The 20,209-nt window shown below is 42.4% G+C and overlaps 1 protein-coding gene across 3 annotated transcripts in view; it reads left to right on the top strand.

Moving 5' to 3' along the window:
• Window positions 1–20,209, top strand: part of LOC120943465 (transformation/transcription domain associated protein) — a 263,678-nt gene that overhangs the window by 23,104 nt on the left and 220,365 nt on the right. For all 3 annotated transcript variants that reach the window (XM_040356782.1, XM_040356783.1, XM_040356780.1), the window contains exons 5-16: window positions 291–395; window positions 6,076–6,159; window positions 7,631–7,687; window positions 9,713–9,838; window positions 9,984–10,061; window positions 12,659–12,747; window positions 13,160–13,256; window positions 13,359–13,497; window positions 14,523–14,601; window positions 15,385–15,619; window positions 17,181–17,499; window positions 19,342–19,439. In XM_040356782.1, the coding sequence (XP_040212716.1) occupies window positions 291–395; window positions 6,076–6,159; window positions 7,631–7,687; window positions 9,713–9,838; window positions 9,984–10,061; window positions 12,659–12,747; window positions 13,160–13,256; window positions 13,359–13,497; window positions 14,523–14,601; window positions 15,385–15,619; window positions 17,181–17,499; window positions 19,342–19,439 (1,506 nt within the window). The remainder of the gene's footprint in view (window positions 1–290; window positions 396–6,075; window positions 6,160–7,630; window positions 7,688–9,712; window positions 9,839–9,983; window positions 10,062–12,658; window positions 12,748–13,159; window positions 13,257–13,358; window positions 13,498–14,522; window positions 14,602–15,384; window positions 15,620–17,180; window positions 17,500–19,341; window positions 19,440–20,209) is intronic.

The following is a 20,209-nucleotide window of genomic DNA, read 5'->3' as shown; positions in this document are numbered from 1 at the left end:
AAATTTTTGGCAGATTTTGGACCTGAAACGGACCAAAAGACGCACAGGGCTCCTGTGCAAGTTCACAGCGGAGATATGTGAACCGGCTCCATGGAGAGCCCGGTCAAAATCTCCTGCTATTGCGGCTTGAATGCGGAGAATCCGCATCCGATTCGAAATTGTGTAAACACAGCCTTATAGTCTCTTGTCTCACTTTCCACTCCCCGTATGGTGTAGTCAGAGAACTATTTCATCTTCTTATGTTGCTTCTATGTTGTATTAATTTTTTTTATATTTTTGTTTTGTTACAGCAATTGCGTAAGTTGGTTCTAGAAATAATCCACCGGATCCCCACCAACGAACACCTCCGCCCTCACACCAAAAATGTTCTGTCTGTCATGTTTCGTTTCCTGGAGGTAAGGTCAATGGTATTTATTTTTAATTTATTTTAGAAATGCGTGTTTCTTTGTCGTTTAGCCATCATGTTGTATTTTTTATTCAGTGTCAGCAGTCATAAAATTATAAACTGGGTCTATGCAGCCCATGCTTTAATTGAAGGGTCTAGATCAGTGCCCAGAGGAAGTATGCTGAGGCTGGCCATAGATGGTTTGAACTTTGCCTGGTTTGCGTCTGAATCAGACAAAGTTTGAGCTGTGTGTGGCCCTGCAGGCGTCGCCCAGGCTGGGTGGAAAATTATCAGCCAATGTTACTACATTCTATCAGATGCAGTCACTCTTCGGATATTTACGCAGCAACCAGTGCCATGGCGCCTTGAATAAGATAGCTGGCAGTGAAAATATCTCCATTCACTCTCTTAAGCCGGCCATACATGGATCGAACTTTGATGCGTGTATGGGCTTATTGTATCCAGGTAGATTATGGGCGGGATCAAATGATTTTCTTTCCTGTATGTTGCTACCTTGAGAATAGGCTACAGAATTTTTTTTTCTTCTATAGTGCTGACTGTCTAATACGTGGGTTAAAGGGGTTGTAAAGGATTTTTTTTTTTTTTTCATAATAAGCATCCTTTACCTGCAGACATTCCTCTTTTCACTTCCTCATTGTTCGTTTTTGCTCAGAAGTTGCTCTATTTCTTCTCTGTTCTGTTCACTTCCTGCTTGTCTGATTTTACTGACCACCGTGACGGGAGGCTTTACTGCGGTGGTCAGTAACGTGCTCGCCCCCTCCTGGGAACTACATCTGTGCGGCAGGACGCTCTCTACGTGTTAGAGACCTCAAGGAGGTGTGAATTACTGGGCGTGCCGCAATGCATACTGGGAAATGTAGTTCTTACATGAACGAGCGCCGCAAACCAGGAAGTGAATGAGAGAACAGAAACTAGAATGCCGGAGTTGATATAGATGAAGGAATTTAATAGGTATTTACTCGTTTTTTAACAGAATCATTACACTATTCTGTCTGTCTACCCTGCAGACATTGCATAACATATCCCCTTTACGTTACACCGCCGCAAGTTTTCATCGTAAGTGCTTGATTCACAAAGCATTTGCGTGTAAACTTGCGGCGGCGTAGCGTAAAGCCGTCCGGCGCAAGCCCGCCTAATTCAAATGGGGTGAGGACCATTTAAATTAGGCGCGTTCCCGCGCATGCTCCGTTTTGAAATTTCCCGCCGTGCTTTGCGCGGAATGACATCGCCCGATGTAATGTTTTGAACGACGTGCGTTACGTACTTTCGTATTCCCGGACGACTTGCGCAAAAATAAAATAAAAATTTAAATTCGACGCGGGAACGACGGCCATACTTTAACATGGGCTGTCTATTGTTACACCACCTAAATAGCAGCCGTAACTTTGCGACGGGAAAAGCCGACTAGCGACGACGTAAGAGAATGTGACGAACACGCGTACCTTCGTGAATCCCTGTAAACGGCTAACTAGCATACCCGACGCTGAAATCGACGCGATCTCCACCCAGCGGGCGCCGAAGTATTGCATCCTAAGATCTGAAGGCGTACGAAGCCGTACGCCTGTCGGATCTTGGCCAAATGCTGTTGTATCTTTGTTTGAATTACAAATAAAGATACGACGCGGCAAATTTGAAAGTACGCCGGAGTATCCGCAGATACTCCGGTGTACTTCTTCTCTGAATCTGGGCCATTAATTTTAGGCAAATTTTTTTTTTTTCCTTTACAACTCCTTTTAACGCCTTTTCTCATACATATCAAATTTATAAGCTTTATAGATGCCACTTAATGTCGTTCGGCTGTCTTTTAAAACGTCCTGGACTTGGAAATGGTTAAAACGAGGCCATGACAGCAGTTGCAGACATTGTCCCCACCCTTTTTTCCCCACTGACAGAATCCAATGGCACAGCAGGGGGATTCCTCCATCCACCTCATGTATGAATCTGTTTTTTTTTTTTTTTGATAAGCCCTCTGGCTGATTTGGAAAAATGAGAGCTCTATGGCTAGCCTTAGGCCTGAACAATACAATACGTGTGTATTGTAAATTACACAGAATGAAAGAATCTGTTATTCTCCATTTCAACTCAATAGCAAAATGATGAAACTATCTTGCTTGAGCCCGAATAATGTGACTCTTGGTGTGTATGTGTGAGTGCGTGCGCGCAGTGAAAGTTGTGTGTGGACGGTGTGTGTGTGTATTTTTAATAAGAGTTCACAATGGGTGCTGAAAGCTAAACTGATAAGATCTGATTGCTGTCACTTTGTAAGCCATTATAGGCTGACCTGGAATGCTGTGTTGCTACTTAAATAGTTCTCTCTGACCACAGAGAGTGAGATAATGTTCCGTCATCTAAAAGTCAACAATTAAGTATACATCTTTATTGTAAGACACAAAAAAAACAAATGGCATCTTTAAAACCACAGAAATAAACCCTAATGTATGCATTACTGGACATATTGAAAAGATTTTGCAGTATGTGATACTTAACCGCTTAAGACCCGGACCAAAATGCAGCTAAAGGACCAGGCCAGGTTTTGCGATTCGGCACTGCGTCGCTTTAACAGACAATTGCGCGGTCGTGCGACGTGGCTCCCAAACAAAATTGGTGTCCCTTTTTTCACACAAATAGAGCTTTCTTTTGGTGTGGCATTTGATCACCTCTGCGGTTTTTATTTTTTGCGCTATAAACAAAAATAGAGCGACAATTTTGAAAAAAATTCAATATTTTTTACTTTTTTGCTATAATAAATATCCCCCAAAAATATATAAAAAAAATGTTTTCCTCAGTTTAGGCCGATATGTATTCTACATATTTTTGGTTAAAAAAAATGCAATACGCGTTTATCGGTTGGTTGATACAAAATTGATAGCGTTTACAAAATAGGGGATAGTTTTATTGCATTTTTTTTTACTACTAATGGCGGCGATCAGCGTTTTTTTTTTTCTTCGTGACTGCGACATTATGGCGGACACTTCAGACAATTTTGACACATTTTTGGGACCATTGTCATTTTCACAGCAAAAAATACATTTAAAATGCATTGTTTACTGTGGAAATGACAGTTGTAGCTTGGGAGTTAACCTTTGTTTCGTTTCACCTAGTGTGTGTTTACAACTGTAGGGGGGTGTGGCTGTAGGTGTGACGTCATCGATTGTGTCCCCCTATAAAAGGGATGACACGATCGATGCAGCCGCCACAGTAAAGAACAGGGAAGCTGTGTTTACACGCGGCTCTCCCCGTTCTTCAGCTCCGGGGACCGATCGTGGGACCCCAGCGGCGATCGAGTCCTGTAGCTTCGGACCGGGTCGTGGGTGCGCGCCCGTGACCCACGGCTGGGTACGTGTACAGGAGGTACCTGTACGTACATGTGCCCAGCCGTGCCATTCTGCCGACGTATATGTGCAGGAGGCGGTTCTTAAGTGGTTAATCAGATTCTGTCCACGAAAGATAAGTGGACAGGATCAACGCGTTTCGCTATTAATACTTCATCGGGATCCGTGCCAGCAACAAGGAACAAAGAAGCTGCACATATTAAAATTGGAATAGATTAGAATACAATTCAAGAATAATATCATCTTAACCATAAATTCCAACAAATGATTACAAATGAAAGCTTATGGGGAGCATTTGAGCTAGAGTCATTTTTCCATCTTTCCAATCTCTTGCTCTTTTAACTTTGGATAATAAACATTTTTTGTTCTGCAAATAAATACCTTATACAGCCCGCTTCCTGTCTGGTAAAAAGCGTAGGGTTAAGACATCATGCACAGTGCTCTCACTCTCGTGAGAGTTTGCCAGGAAGGGAGGGGGATGAGTCATGAGAGGGCCAATAAAAGCTGCAGAGCTGGAGTTGTGTGCCTGTGTAAATCCAGGTAGTGAACAGGCAGCAGCTTCAGCTGCCCACAGTTAAAATGGTTGCAGCCATTGAAGAGAGATTTCTGCAGCATATTTGGCAAGTACAGAATCACAGTATATATAAAATAATATGCAGAGTGGTTGGAGGGAAGCTTCGGAATGGCAAAGATATTTTTATTACAAATTATTTGAGCAGAATGCAGTTCCTCTTTAACTGCTTGCCGACCAGCTGCCACAGTTCTACGGTGGCAGGTCGGCTCCCCTGCGCGAGAGCCCGTAGCTATACATCGGCTCTCGACACGGCCCGACGCGATCGCCGCCGGGCACACGCGATCGCTTGTTACAGAGCGAGGACCGGGAGCTGCGTGGGTAATGCTGCCCTATCATTGGTAGGAATAGTGCCCCATTATTGGTGTTGGGAGAGATGGTGTCTCATATAAGTGAGAAGAATTGTGCCCCAAGGCAAGGAAAGGGCTGCATTTTGGAGACCACTGGTCTAAGGTGATTAACAGCTGCTGGATTTCATTAGCCACTTCCGGACCGCCGCATGTACATATACGTCGACAGAATGGCACAGACAGGCACATTGGCGTACCTGTACGTCCCTGCCTAGACGTGGGTCCGATCGGGCCCCCCCCCCCCCCGTACATGCGGCGGTTCCCGAGGCGTCAGGAGCCATCCGGGACGAGGGCGCGGCTATTTGTTTCTAGCCGCCCCCTCGCAATCGCTCCCCGGAGCTGAAGAACGGGGAGAGCCGTATGTAAACACGGCTTCCCCGTGCTTTACGGGTGGCTGCATCGATCGAGTGATCCCTTTTATAGGGAGACACAATCGATGACGTCAGACCTACAGCCACACCCCCCTACAGTTGTAAACACACACTAGGTGAACCCTAACTCCTACAGCGCCCCCTGTGGTTAACTCCCAAACTGCAACTGTCATTTTCACAATAAACAATGCAATTTAAATGCATTTTTTGCTGTGAAAATGACAATGGTCCCAAAAATGTGTCAAAATTGTCAAGTGTCCGCCATAATGTCGCAGTCACAAAAAAAATCACTGATCGCCGCCATTAGTAGTAAAAAAAAAAAAAAAAAAATTATAAAAATGCCATAAAACTATCCCCTATTTTGTAAACGCTATAAAATTTGCGCTAACCAACCGATAAACGCTTATTGCGATTTTTTTTTTTTTTTTTTTTTTTTTTTTTTTAACCAAAAATAGGTAGAATACGTATCGGCCTAAACTGAGGAAAAAAATGTGTGTGTATATATATTTGGGGGATATTTATTACAGCAAAAAGTAAAAAATATTGCATTTTTTTTCAAAATTGTCGCTCTATTTTTGTTTATAGCGCAAAAAATAAAAACCGCAGAGGTGATCAAATACCACCAAAAGAAAGCTCTATTTGTGGGGAAAAAAGGACGCCAATTTTGTTTGGGAGCCACGTCGCACGACCGCGCAATTGTCTGCTAAAGCGACGCAGTGCCGAATTGTAAAAACCCCTTGGGTCATTTAGCAGCATATTGGTCCGGTCCTTAAGTGGTTAACAGCTGCTGGATTTCATTAATAAGCCAAGCCTGGAATGCTGTGCATTATGCTGCATATATAAGGGAATAAGACTAAAACTAATTACAGTATACTGGCATTGATAAAATGAATGGAACATTACTTGAATGGCTTTAGGCTTCTGCATTCTTTACACATATTACAAGTTAGACTGACTTGGCTGTCTGATTTACTTTTTTTTTTTCTTCTTTCATTTAAAAATAAATTAACTTAAAATCATAACAATGTATATCATTTTGTTGTAGATTGAAAACGAGGAGAATGTTTTGATCTGTTTACGAATCATCATAGAGCTACACAAGCAGTTCAGGCCACCGATCACCCAAGAGGTAATTTGCTTTATCATGTTATGTGGGCTTGTTATGTTATGAAGGTTGACACATTCACTTTGTGGGAAAGCGCATCTGTAAGGCTGCTTTCACATTGGGCTGTGTACCTGCGGTGACGGTATAGCCACGCTATTTGTAGCGCCGATATACCGTCGTATTTACCTCTATATTCGGGCGCTAGCGGTGAGGTTTTAACCCCCGCTAGCGGCCGAAAAAGGGTTAATACCGCGGGCGGTAGTACCGCGGTTTCCCATTGATTTCATTGGGAAGGCGCGGTATAGGAGCGGTGAACACACCGCTCCTATACCGCAGTAAAGATGCGGCTAGCAGGACTTTTGGAGCGCTTCTGCTAGCGCACCGCTTCAGTGTGAAAGCCTTCAGGCTTTCACATTGAACACTACAGGGCAGGTTTTTTTCATGCGGTATAGCAGTGCTATTTTTAGCGATGTACCGCATGAAAAACGCCTCAATGTGAAAGGGGCCTTAGGCTGTGGTTTGGCTCTCCATTGATGTGAATGGACTCTGTGGGTACACATGTGTCAGTATAGATTGGAGGATAGTTGGAGATTTCAGCCACAGTTGGAAGGGCAACTATTATATCTGTTTGGTCGACCCTGTGAGCTTTTAACTTCCTGTACTCTCTGCCTCTGCTCCGTTTGAGATGAGGGGAGGTGTTGTGTAGTCCAAACACACTCCCTGTCCTAGGGTGACAAGGCTGCTTGGTACGGTTGTTACGCTAGGATAGAAAGCGTGTTAAAGCGGTGGTTCACCCTATAAAAAAATTCTAACGCTACATCCAGCCCAGTTCTGCAAATAAAATTACTGACCTTTTTTTTTTTTTTTTTCGCCGTAGATATTGTTTATCTGTAGAATTCACCGCGGCTTTCCGGGTAGGGGATCCCGCGGGAGTGGGCGTTCCTATTGACATGCTAAACGACAGCGCATACAGCGCGTTCCGACTTCCCGAAAGAAGCTCGGCTCTATTCGGCGCCGGTGTGCAGGCGCCGAATAGAGCCGAGCCGACCCAAGCTTCTTTCGGGAAGTCGTGACGCACTCTCTGTGCGCCGTCGTTTAGCATGTCAATCAATTGGCATGTCAATAGGAACGCCCACTCCCGGGGGATTCCCTACCCGGAAGCCACGGTGAATTCTACGGATAAGCGCTATCTACGGTGACAAAAAAAAAGTCAGTGTAATTTTATTTGCAGAACTGGGCTGGATGTAGTGTTAGAAATTTTTTATCGGGTGAACCACCGCTTTAATGGCAGTACTACCAGGTTAAACTAAAGGAAATAAAACAAATGCAGCCACCACATCTAAGGACTGGTAAGCTGCAATACTATCAATTTGTGTACATGAGGTTAGGTATGCTTTAAAGCTGTATGACATTTTGTTTTATCACATAAACATGAAGAGATTATCACATTTTGCTTTAAGATGGTTTTAAACTATTTTGTTTCCATTTCTTTTAGATTCACCATTTCCTTGACTTTGTCCGCCAGATTTATAAAGAGCTTCCAAAAGTTGTGGTAAGTGTTTTCTCAATGCCCATCTCCAGTTCCCCTTGTGATGACCGGGAATATGCAGCACAATGAGCTCTGTACCCTACCTATAGAGCTGCACGATTTATCGTACGAAAATCTCGATTCACCCCCCCCTGCCATCTCCAGGCCGGATGACCTGTGATTTTCGTGTGCGGCCATAGGAAAGTCCCTGGCTTCGGCCTAGCTCCGGAGCGGCGGCCATCTTGGTACACCTGGCGGCGACTGTCTCGTCAGGAAGTGATGTTTTGTCGCCGCCATCTTGCTCCACCCCACAGTCCTGCACAGTAATGATAGTGAGAAGGGGGGCAAGCGGACATCTTGTTACACCCAACAGTTATTTTCAACACAAAACGGAGCTTATGTGCTTAAATACAGTATATGTAAATCTGACAGATTGTTTACATGTTAAATTTTAAAAGCCGCAGCAAACTTACATGCTTGCCAATGTGACAGAACACCTCTGATTTTCACCTTTAGTTAAATGTGAAAATCAGAGGTGTTCTTTCACATTAGCAAGCAAGTAAGGTCAGCAGGTTTGCTGCGGCTTTTAAAATTTAATATGTAAACAGTCCGTCAGATTTACATATACTGTATTTAACCACAAAAGCTTAGTTTTGTGTTGAAAATAACTTTAAATATAATTTTGAGAATTGTGAGAGAATCGTGATCTTAATTTTTATGCAAAAGAATCACGATTGTAATTTTTCCCAGAATCGTGCAGCTCTACCTACATGAATAAATACAGTAAAACCTTGGTTTGAGAGTGTTTTGCAAGGCAAGCAAAATGTTTAAATACATTTTGACTTGTTATACAAGTAGTGTCATGTCACAACTGAATATAAAAGAGAAGAGCAATATGTTACATTTAATGAAGGTACAACATTTAGCAACATATTGCTACACTTAAAGACGCCTCTCTTCTTTTATACTCTGTAGCTCCTGTTGGGTTTTTGCTTCTAATCCCCTTGGGGAGGCTGACATTTGTGGATGGACATTTTATAGTTACACAACCTGGTCACAATGCTATAATCTTTTTATATGGACTATAAACGGGAAGGCCTTATGATTAAATGGAACGAATCATTTGAGTTTCCATCATTTCTTATGGGAAAATGTGCTTTGATATACAAGTGCTTTGGATTACAAGCATGTTTCTGAAACGAATTATGCTCACAATCCAAGGTTTTACTGTATAACGTTTTGAGTATTGGCGAATCCCAACTGTTAAAAAATAAAAAATAAATTCCCCTTCACCGGCTTTGAATTAGTTTTGGCTTAGTTTCAGCATAGTTGGACTTTGTATGGGCCCTTTCAGACGTGCGGACCGTATGTCTGCTTTTTCATCCAAACGAATCCCAGAGCGCTGCTCGGGACTAAGGATGAGCTTGGGCGTGTTATTTGGATATACCGTATTTATCGGCGTATAATACGCACGGGCTTACCATTGCAATCAATGCAGCCTTACCATTGCAACCAATGCAGCCTTACCATTGCAACCAATGCAGCCTCACATGTGCCATACAAACAGGAGAAACTCTTGTTTACGCTATGGCCTCTTTAATACAAAGTCCCACCTCCTATGATAGACAGAACAGTCGTCCAATGGCATCCCAGGAGACATGACTTCCAATACAGACGCTGCTGAGTAAACAGGAGATTCTCTTCATGTAATCTGACGGTGCTCGTCCTGCCCCCTTCCTGTCCCCTCCAAGGCAGCGCCGATAAACACGGTTTATATCTTTTGTGGCACTGGGGGCCACAAACAATATATATTTCCAAATCCCCAGGGGGGCCATATTAAATCAACAGGGGGGCCACATTTGGCCCACGGGCCGGACTTTGGACATGCCTGTTCTAGTATATCCCACCCACTTTCTGATGTCATTTTAACGGGATATTCAATGCTATTCGCCTTACCTGTCAGTGGCCATAATGTTATGGATGATTGGGAGGTGTGTGTGTGTGTGTGCGCTATTCTCTAACATTTATTTTGTTCTTTTTAAAATAAAGAATCGCTACTTTGAGAGCCCTCCTGCGATTGCTGACAACACTGTTCCTACACCCGAAATGGTTGGCATGATTTCCACCGTTGTTGTCAAAGTAAATCCAGAGCGAGAAGACAGTGAGACGAGAACAGTAAGTAGAATGTTCTGCTAAGATTAGCAAAATATTTATTGATCAGTAAAATTATGTTTTTTATATGTGGAGATTTTGAGTTGTGCTTTCTGTGTAACTTACACCTTCAACTCCCTTTTGGCTGATTTTGTTTATTTCTATACAGCACACCATCATCCCTAAAGGCGCTCTCTCCCTGAAGGTGCTGGCGGAGTTGCCAATCATAGTAGTTCTTATGTACCAAGTAAGTCTGTTTCTCTGCATAATACTTCAATATCAGTAGTGATAAACACTCTGAACACAACACCGTGATAGTTTAGCGTGTGTGTTCTTATAGCAAAATGATGAAACTATCTTGCTTGAGCCCGAATAATGTGACTCTTGGTGTGTATGTGCGAGTGCGTGCGCGCAGTGAAAGTTGTGTGTGGACGGTGTGTGTGTGTGTGTGTGTGTGTGTGTGTGTGTGTGTGTGTGTGTGTGTGTGTATTTAATAAGAGTTCACAATGGGTGCTGAAAGCTAAACTGATAAGATCTGATTGCTGTCACTTTGTAAGCTATTATAGGCTGACCTGAAATGCTGTGTTGCTACTTTAAATAGTTCTCTCTGACCACAGAGGAGTGGAGAGTGAGATAATGTGCTGTCACCCAAAAGTCAACAATTGTTAAAAAGTATACATCTTTATTACAAAAAAACAAATGACATGTTTAACCACTTAAGGACCGGACCAATATGCTGCTAAATGACCCAAGGGGTTTTTACAATTCGGCACTGCGTCGCTTTAACAGACAATTGCGCGGTCGTGCGACGTGGCTCCCAAACAAAATTGGCGTCCCTTTTCCCCACTAATAGAGCTTTCTTTTGGTGGTATTTGATCACCTCTGCGGTTTTTATTTTTTGCGCTATAAACAAAAATAGAACATACAATTTTGAAAAAAATTCAATATTTTTTACTTTTTGCTATAATAAATATCCCCCAAAAACATATATATAAAAAAAAAATGTTTCCTCAGTTTAGGCCGATACGTATTCTTCTACCTATTTTTGGTAAAAAAAATCGCAATAAGCGTTTATCGATTTGGTTTGCGCAAAATTTATAGCGTTTATAAAATAGGGGATAGTTTTATTATTTTTTTTTTTTTTTTACTACTAATGGTGGCGATCAGTGATTTTTTTTTTGTGACTGCGACATTATGGCGGACACTTTGGACAATTTTGACACATTTTTGGGACCATTGTCATTTTCACAGCAAAAAATGCATTTAAATTGCATTGTTTATTGTGAAAATGACAGTTGCAGTTTGGGAGTTAACCACAGGGGGCGCTGTAACATTTAGGGTTCACCTAGTGTGTGTTTACAACTGTAGGGGGGTGTGGCTGTAGGACTGACGTCATCGATCAAATCTCCCTATAAAAGGGATCACTCGATCGATGCAGCCGCCACAGTGAAGCACGGGGAAGCCGTGTTTACATACGGCTCTATAAACGAATAGCCGCACCGTCGTCCCGGATCGCTCCCCGCGGGAATCCGACCGCCGCATGTAGCGCGGGGGGGGGGGGGGGTCCCGATCGGACCCACGTCTAGGCAGGGACGTACAGGTACGCCAATGTGCCTGTACGTGCCATTCTGCCGACGTACATATACATGCGGCGGTCTGGAAGTGGTTAAAACCACAGAAATAAAGCCTAAAATATTAATTTCTGGACAAATTGAAAAGTGTTTGCAGTATGTGATACTTAATCAGATTCTGTCCACAAAAGATAAGTGAACAGGATCAACGCGTTTCACTATTAATGCTTCATCAGGACCTGTGCCAGCAACAAAGAAGCTGCACATATCGGAATAGATTATTATACAATTAAAGTATAATATCATCTTAACCATAAATTCCAGCAAATTATTACAAATGAAAACTTATGGAGAGCATTTGAGCTAGAGGGAAAGATTTAAATAAGCTCTCATTTGTAATAGTTTGACATTTTTTGTTTAAACTGTATTATACTTTAATTCTAATCTATTCCAATTTCAATATGTGCAGCTTCTGTGTTCCTTGTTGCTGGCACGGATCCTGATGAAGCATTAATTGTGAAATGCATTGATCCTACACACTTCTTCTCTTTTGTGGACAGAAGCTGATTATATGTCACATACGACAACATCCTTTACATTTCTTTTTTTCTTTTTTACAGCTGTTAAGTAAGTTATTGGGTTGGCTGTGCAGCTGCACAAGCACCTTTATGTTGGTAAAAAGGGGCAGCAAGAATCCTATACTTCTGGGTTTGTGGTAGACTTAGAGGGGAACTTTAGTCACTTTTCCATCTATTAAATCTTCTGCACTTGTTTTTAACTTTGAATAATATTTTTTTTTTTTTTCCTGCAAATACCTTATACAGCCCACTTTCTGTTTCATGTCTGGTAAAAAGCCTAGGCTTATGACATCATGCACATCTCTCTCTCTCTCTCTCTCTCTCTCTCTCTCTCTTTCTCTTTCTCTTTCTCTTTCTCTTTCTCTTTCTCTTTCTCTTTCTCTTTCAAGTAAAAAATAAATAAAATTGGGTTGTCCCCAGAAAAGTAATAGAGGGGGAATCTTCCAATGTGGACACTAGTTATGGTGACTTCGGTGTCCCCAAGGAATTCCCCCTCATTTGCAGGAACTTCCTCTCACTTTGTTTGGCTATGGGACAGGAAGTGAAGAGAATTCTCCTTGCAACGGGACTCAGCGAAAAAAAAAAAAAAAAAAGTTTTGCTTATAGTTTTACATTAAGTTGTTGCTTGTGTTTTTTTTTATTTTAATTTTTTTTATTAAATTGTCCTTTTTTTTTTTTTTTTTTTCTTCCTGCAGCTCTACAAGCTAAACATTCACAACATGGTGTCAGAATTTGTCCCTTTGATCATGAACACAATTGTAACCCAAGTTTCCGCCACTGCCAGGTATTTGTACCTCCTTACATCCTCGTAGCCTGTAAATTTCTGTGTAATGTCAGTACAGCATAAACATGGAAAAAGTTGAATTTTGTTTTTTATAAGAATTGTCTTTTTGTGTATCTGCCATAAGGAATATATATATATATATATATATATATATATATATATATATATATATATATATATATATATATATAATATATATAAACTTTTTTTTAACAATAAGAGCATAAAATTATACTGGCAGCTAAAAAAATAACAATCATTGCGTCAAATACATCAAATAACGTGCGTTATAGCTCAGTGAATTGAGCCTAATGTCTGTTCAGCAATAAAATGTTTTTTTTTTTTTTTTTTTCTAATTTGTTGTCAAATGGCAAACTAATAATTATAAGTATTTTTCTTGTTGAATTTTTAGGCAGCACAAGTTGTACAACAAAGAACTCTATGCTGATTTTATTGCTGCCCAGATCAAAACATTATCGTTTTTGGCTTACATCATTAGAATCTATCAGGTATGAAGGGCTTTTGAGTTTAATTTTATTTGTATGTCTTCTTCTGCATGTTGTTGCAGAGACCATATTCAGATATTCTTGTGTCGTTTTTTTTTTGTACAGGACACGGTGGCAAAGCATTCCCAACAAATGGTTAAAGGCATGCTGCAGCTTCTTACCAACTGCCCGCCGGAAACGGCTCACCTCCGGAAAGAGCTGCTCATTGCCGCAAAGCATATCCTCAGCACAGATTTAAGAAGCCGTATGTAATCAATTTATGATTTTAGATGTTTCCTTTTGAATAAAGCTTGATTAAAAAATTATCCTGTAAGAACACAACAATTACAAGCCAACAACCGATTTGATCTGCCAATAAAATGTCCCCCAAAATGTATTTTTTGCTGTTTCTGCTGATGTAATATGATTGGTTGCTTCTTTTGTGACCTTTCATTTAGTAGCATTGGTTCTATGTTCATTGTATCAGGGCTCGACAATATCCGGTCGCAATTGCGACAAGAAATTGTGACCTGGCGCCCGCCGGTAATTGAGTTTGCGGCCTACAAGGCCGCAAAGCCGCGGACTTAATTACCGGCCGTCGCGGGCCCGCCGCGATCGTGCGGCGGGGGGGCACGAAGGCACAGGATCCTGTATCTCCGTGCGCCCCCACCTCGCAACGGCCGGTAATTGAGGCCGCGGCTTTGCAGCCTTGTGAAGGCCCAAAGTTACTTCTGTGACCTGGCGCCATCTGGATTCCCGCATCAACATTTGATGTGTTGATGGGGAATCGTGCAAATTTGCGCCATGTATGGTCGGCCTTAGTAAATGTGGTAAAGCTCTACTGGTTCCTGTCATCCAATCATGGATATACAAGGAGTCCAAGGATTATAATGTGGGTCCATGACTAACTAAATCTGTTTACAGATGAATATTGTGAATGATAAGCCTAGAGCAGGCTATACATTATGCAGTTTTATTTCCTCGGACTACAGGTTGCAGGAAGAAAATTGGTTGATTTCCCCCATCAAACATGGTCAGTGGTGATGAGGGGGAATCCCTCCCATAGTGCTATTGTGTTCTGCAGGCAGGGAGCGAATAGAACCTTCCCCTTGCGGCAGAGTACAATCTAGTCGTCTGCAGTGGTCAGATGAAAAAAAAAAACAATAGGCTGGTTGTACTGGAATTGATAATAAGATCCGGCTGAACGAGCTGTATTTCAAACAGTCTATGGCTGACTTGGGATTCGTTCTGTTAAGAAACGCTAAGGTTTTTTATTATTGTATTTTGTAGAGTTCATCCCTTGCATGGACAAACTCTTTGATGAATCTATCCTCATTGGTTCTGGATACACAGCCCGGGAGACTCTCAGGTATGCTCTCTGCTTTATACATGTGTTTTGAGCTTTGAACTAAGGGCCATCTTTCCACAGCACTTCTCCTGATGAAGCCGTTTTAAAGGCAAAACAAGTTTGGTAGCAGGCACTTTTTTTTTTTTTAAACACATGATCACATATAAAGGTGTATGGACAGCTGAAACTAAAGATTGGGTTTGGCTAACAGGTAAGATGTGGACCTAGGAATGGAGTCTTTATCCTTGTGGGTGTCCGTCTGCGACGGAGTCCGTCGAGCCTTGTGGGTGTCCCGTCGAGGGGTTGCCGCGTTGTGTGTTCGAATTTGGCACGCTGTGCAGAGCCGGATTTCCTGCGCACTCGGCTCCTCTCGCGTGGCTGCGGGCGGAGCTGAGCCTAACTGAGTGCGCAGTACACTCGGCTCGGAGACAGCGGGGATCGGCGGGGTAGTGGCATATATCGCGCACCCACGATTTCCCCCTGATTTTAAGGGGGAAAAAAGTGAGCGGTATACGCTGATAAATACGGTAAGTATTTCATAATGCGCTGGTATGTGATGCATGCTAGCACATTATGCCTTTACCTTGCAGGGGGAAATCCTTCCTCTTTCTCTCTTCCTTCTTCTTCCTTCCTCTTTTTTTCCTCCCTTTTTCTTTCTTTCTTTCTGGTTCTTTCTAGTTTACTACTGCTAGTCGTTAACTAATTTAAGCCAGGTCAGGTTCACTTTTATATTCTTACAAAATTCCTAATAATGACACATTGGCAGTGTGTGAATTTTGGTCTTTTTATGTTCTTTTCTCACAGACCATTGGCATACAGCACATTGGCAGATCTTGTACATCATGTTCGACAGCATCTTCCATTAAATGACTTATCTCTGGCAGTCCAACTCTTTGCTAAGAACATTGATGATGAGTCCATACCCAGCAGCATCCAGACCATGTCTTGCAAACTACTACTGAACTTGGTGGATTGTATTCGCTCCAAGAGCGAGCAGGAAAATGGGAACGGCCGCGATATTCTCATGAGAATGTTGGAGGTAATGGTGGAAAATGTATTATATCATTCTTGCTAAATGGCTTTTAACCACTTCTCTACTTTGGGTGTTTTTATTTTTTTTTTTTTTTTTTTACACTGGGGAAAAAAAAAAATTGATCACTTTTATTCCTATTACAAGGAATGTAAACATCCCTTGTAATAGAAAAAAGCATGACAGGTCCTCTTAAATATGAGATCTGGGGTCAAAAAGACCTCAGATCTCATATTTAGAGTTGAATGCAAAAAAATAAAAATGTAAATTTTGTCATTTGAAAAAATGACAACAAAAAAATGTCTCTTTAAGACGCTGGGCGGGAGTGACGTTTTGACGTCACTTCCGCCCAGCAATGCTATGGGGACGGGTGGGGGCCATCTTGCCCTTACTCGTATCCCCACAGAGCAGGCTGAAGCACCCGATCGCCTCCGCCGCTACCGATGGCTCCGGTAAGCGGCGGGAGGTGGCCCTCCCGCCGATAACAGTGATCTTGCGGCGCATCTGCCGCGGAGACCACCGTTATCTTTTACAGGACCGGTCACACTAAAGATGGATATCTCGGTTGTGGCAGCAGCTGCTGCCGTTACCGAGATATCCATCTTTAAAGTGCTGCCGTAAGGCGGTCGGGAAGTGGTTAAATGGGATCAGCACCTCCATATAAGATGTTCTCCAAAAAGCTGCAAATTTCTTCGCCTGTTTTTACCAAACTCTCTTTTCTCCATGATTTATTTATCTGCAACTCATTTAATCTACTTGCCATTACCGAAGCTTGGCTTCATTAATCTGACACTGCGTCTTCTGCTGCCCTATCCCATGGTAGTCTTCTCAGGACTCGCTCCCCCTGTCCTTTTGGTCTCCGAGTTACCATAGCCTGTCTGTGTTGCTTCTGACTTAAAAGACTAAGGCCCAGGACAAGCAGGTGCAAATTAAATTCAGAATTTGTCATCTCATCACAAAGAGAGGTTGGCACAAATGTATTTTATTTATTTTAATTGCCTGCCCCTTGCTGGCAGATGAAATCAAATTTAAAGAAGAGGAGTGTCTTGAGTAATGACATGAAAAATATGATTGGATAAATCTGTGGGTAGAGTAAACAAGCCCTTTAGTAGACAACCTGGGGTTGATTTACTAAAACCGGAGAGTGCAAAATGTGGTGCAGATTTGCATGATAGCCAATCGGCTTCTAACTTCAGCTTGTTCAATGAAGCTTTGACAAAATTAAGCTAAATGGTTTTTCACAGCTGCACGAGATTTTGCACTTTTCAGTTTTAGTATTATTATTATACAGTTTTTATATAGCGCCAACAGTTTGCGCAGCGCTTTACAACATCAGGGAAGACAGTACAGTTTCAATACAGGAAGGATCAGAGGGCCCTGCTCGTTAGAGCTTACAATCTAGAAGGGAGGGTCAAGTGGAACAAAGGGCCCCCCCCTGTGTCTGGGTTGAGAAAGGGATTATTTGGAAGCAAGAGAAATTTTAGGGTAAGCGGAGGAATCCCATTTTTTTTTTTTTATATATTTGTGTACAACAATTAACATCAGGTTTTCTTATTATATTTTAATCTAGGTGTTTGTCCTAAAGTTCCACACCATCGCCCGCTACCAGTTGTCGGCAATCTTCAAGAAGTGCAAGCCCCAGTCTGAACTTTGTGCAGCTGATGCCATCTTAGCCAGTGTCCCGCCAGCTACTCCTGCCAATGCTTTGCCTGCTGCTCCCTCCACGCCGCTTACCCAGGTTCCACTTCTGGTCTTTGACAAGCAAGGAGAAAAAGATAAGGAGGACAAGCAAACCTTTCAAGTGACTGATTGTCGAAGTTTGGTGAAGACCCTGGTGTGTGGTGTGAAGACCATCACTTGGGGAATTACATCATGCAAAGCACCCGGAGGTAACGTTCCTATCCGTACTAGGGCAGCGGTTCTGAGATTACAACTCCAAGCAAACCCTTGCTAGATGCTGGCCAGCAAGATTAGGTGGAACATATAGCACCTATACAGCTCATAGGTAGTGGTACACACTGAAGTTGATCTACTAAAACAGGAGAGTGCAAAATCTGGTGCAGCTCCCAGGTTAATTGAACAAGCTGAAGTTAGAAGCTGATTGGCTACCATGTACAGCTGCACCAGATTTTTGCACTCTCCAGTTGTATTAAATCAACCACAGTGTGCATTAGTGCTTAACTAGTTCCAGCCTGGCCTATATAGCAAGATGACGGCTGTGTGGGACTTTGGTCAATCTGGGTGGACGTCATATGATGTCCTCCTGGATCATGGCCTTGCTGCTTCATGAGCTGTCACAGCCGATGACTGATAAGTATACTGGCACGCTGCTGGTATCATGTGACCGCGGTGACCAATCGCAGCAGATCACATAACAATTGTAAACAATAGATGGCTTCCTTGCATGCCATAAATTGTATACAATTGTGTTGCTAGCTGTGATTGGTCGCAGAGATCACATGGTACAGACAGGGCCAATCACAGCCCATCTGATTCTTTACCATTTGATTAGCTGTGGCTAATCACAACAAAACACACTGCATCTGGTTTCATTCAGTGAAATTCACTGGTATAGACACTCATGTGTGTGTTTTTTTTTTTTTTTTTTTTTTTTTAATCCTGATTACTTCCCCAGAGTAGTGCAGTGTTACTATGGTAACACTATATTGCTCTGGTCCTGTGTAAAAAATAAATATAAAAAAAATTGTAATAACGAGAAAATAATTTAAAAAAATCTTATTTTTATTTTTTTTCATACGGTCACCAGTCAGTGTCCCTTCCATGCTAGTTATGATAACGTTGTATTGCACTGGTGACCGTATGTAAAAAAAAGAGGTGAACTCCTTTTTTATTTTCCCCAAAAAATTGTGAAAAAAAATTAAACTTAAAAAAACTTGTCATGCTTCTTAATGAATTCCTCCAAAAAGGGGTCATTTGGAGGATATTTGTGCTGTAATGAGAGAGGGTGTCAGTACATTAGGATTGATCAATTTTCAGATGCATACCGTAGCCTATAACTTTCCTACAGACTAAATATACACTGATTTGGGTTATTTTCACCAAAGAAATGTAGCAGAATACATTTTGGCCTACATTCATGAAGAAAGATTATTTATTTGCAACATTTTATAACGGAAACAAAGATTTCAAAATGTTCTGTCTTTTCATTTAGCAAAAAATAAAAAACCTAGCAGTGAATAAATATCACCAAAAGAAAGCTCTAGTTGTGTGAAAAAAATATATATTATTTCTGATGGGTACAGTGGTGCATGACCACACAATTGTCATTGAAAGCAGCCGGCCCATTCACAGAGAGCGACTTGCACAGTAGGAAGCCGGCTGTGAAGAAGCCACATGGCTCCACTGCCGGTTTCCCTTAGCCAACATGGAGGCGCCAGCACCCGAGAGCCTATTCAAGAATCGGCTCAGGTGAGGACACTGCTGGATCCCTGAACCGGCAAGTGTCCTAATAGTAAAAGTCAGCAGCTACAGTTTTTGTATCTGCTGACTTTTAATGGAGGGGGGCAGAATTCTACTTTAATATGCTTATAGTGACAGACATTTTCATTCTTACTGTAGGGAGTTTATAACCAGCAGTAAACCTAAAACAGGTAAAAAATATACAGGTGTAAGACCGTATATCTAAGCAGGTTGTCACTTTCTTTTTGCCATTTGTGTGCTATATTTTGGCTACTTCTCTTTCTATAATACCCTTTTCTATTCATTTACAGAAGCTCAGTTTGTCCCAAACAAGCAACTGCAGCCCAAGGAGACCCAGATTTACATCAAGCTTGTGAAGTATGCCATGCAGGCCCTAGATATCTACCAGGTAATGTGTACTTCTGGAAACAAAGTTTAGTAAAAGCTCTTTCCCTCTTTTGCTCTCCTTTTCCCCCTCTTTTGCTCTCCTTTCCCCCCTCTTTTGCTCTCCTTTCCCCCCTCTTTTGCTCTCCTTTCCCCCTCTTTTGCTCTCCTTTCCCCCTCTTTTGCTCTCCTTTCCCCCTCTTTTGCTCTCCTTTCCCCCTCTTTTGCTCTCCTTTCCCCCTCTTTTGCTCTCCTTTCCCCCTCTTTTCGCTCTCCTTTCCCCCTCTTTTCGCTCTCCTTTCCCCCTCTTTTCGCTCTCCTTTCCCCCTTTTTTCGCTCTCCTTTCCCCCTTTTTTCGCTCTCCTTTCCCCCTTTTTTCGCTCTCCTTTCCCCCTTTTTTCGCTCTCCTTTCCCCCTTTTTTCGCTCTCCTTTCCCCCTTTTTTCGCTCTCCTTTCCCCCTTTTTTCGCTCTCCTTTCCCCCTTTTTTCGCTCTCCTTTCCCCCTTTTTTCGCTCTCCTTTTCCCCTTTTTTCGCTCTCCTTTTCCCCTTTTTTCGCTCTCCTTTCCCCCCCCCCTCTTTTTGGCTCTCCTTCCCCCCCCCTCTTTTTGGCTCTCCTTTCCCCCCCCCTCTTTTTGGCTCTCCTTTTCCCCCCCCTCTTTTTGGCTCTCCTTTCCCCCCCCCTCTTTTTGGCTCTCCTTTTCCCCCCCTTTTTTCGCTCTCCTTTCCCCCTTTTTTCGCTCTCCTTTTCCCCCCCCCTCTTTTTGGCTCTCCTTTTCCCCCCCCTCTTTTTGGCT

Source organism: Rana temporaria, chromosome 6 (genome assembly GCF_905171775.1).
Source record: "Rana temporaria chromosome 6, aRanTem1.1, whole genome shotgun sequence".
Lineage (NCBI taxonomy): Eukaryota > Metazoa > Chordata > Amphibia > Anura > Ranidae > Rana > Rana temporaria.
This window is presented reverse-complemented; position numbering and strand designations above follow the sequence as displayed.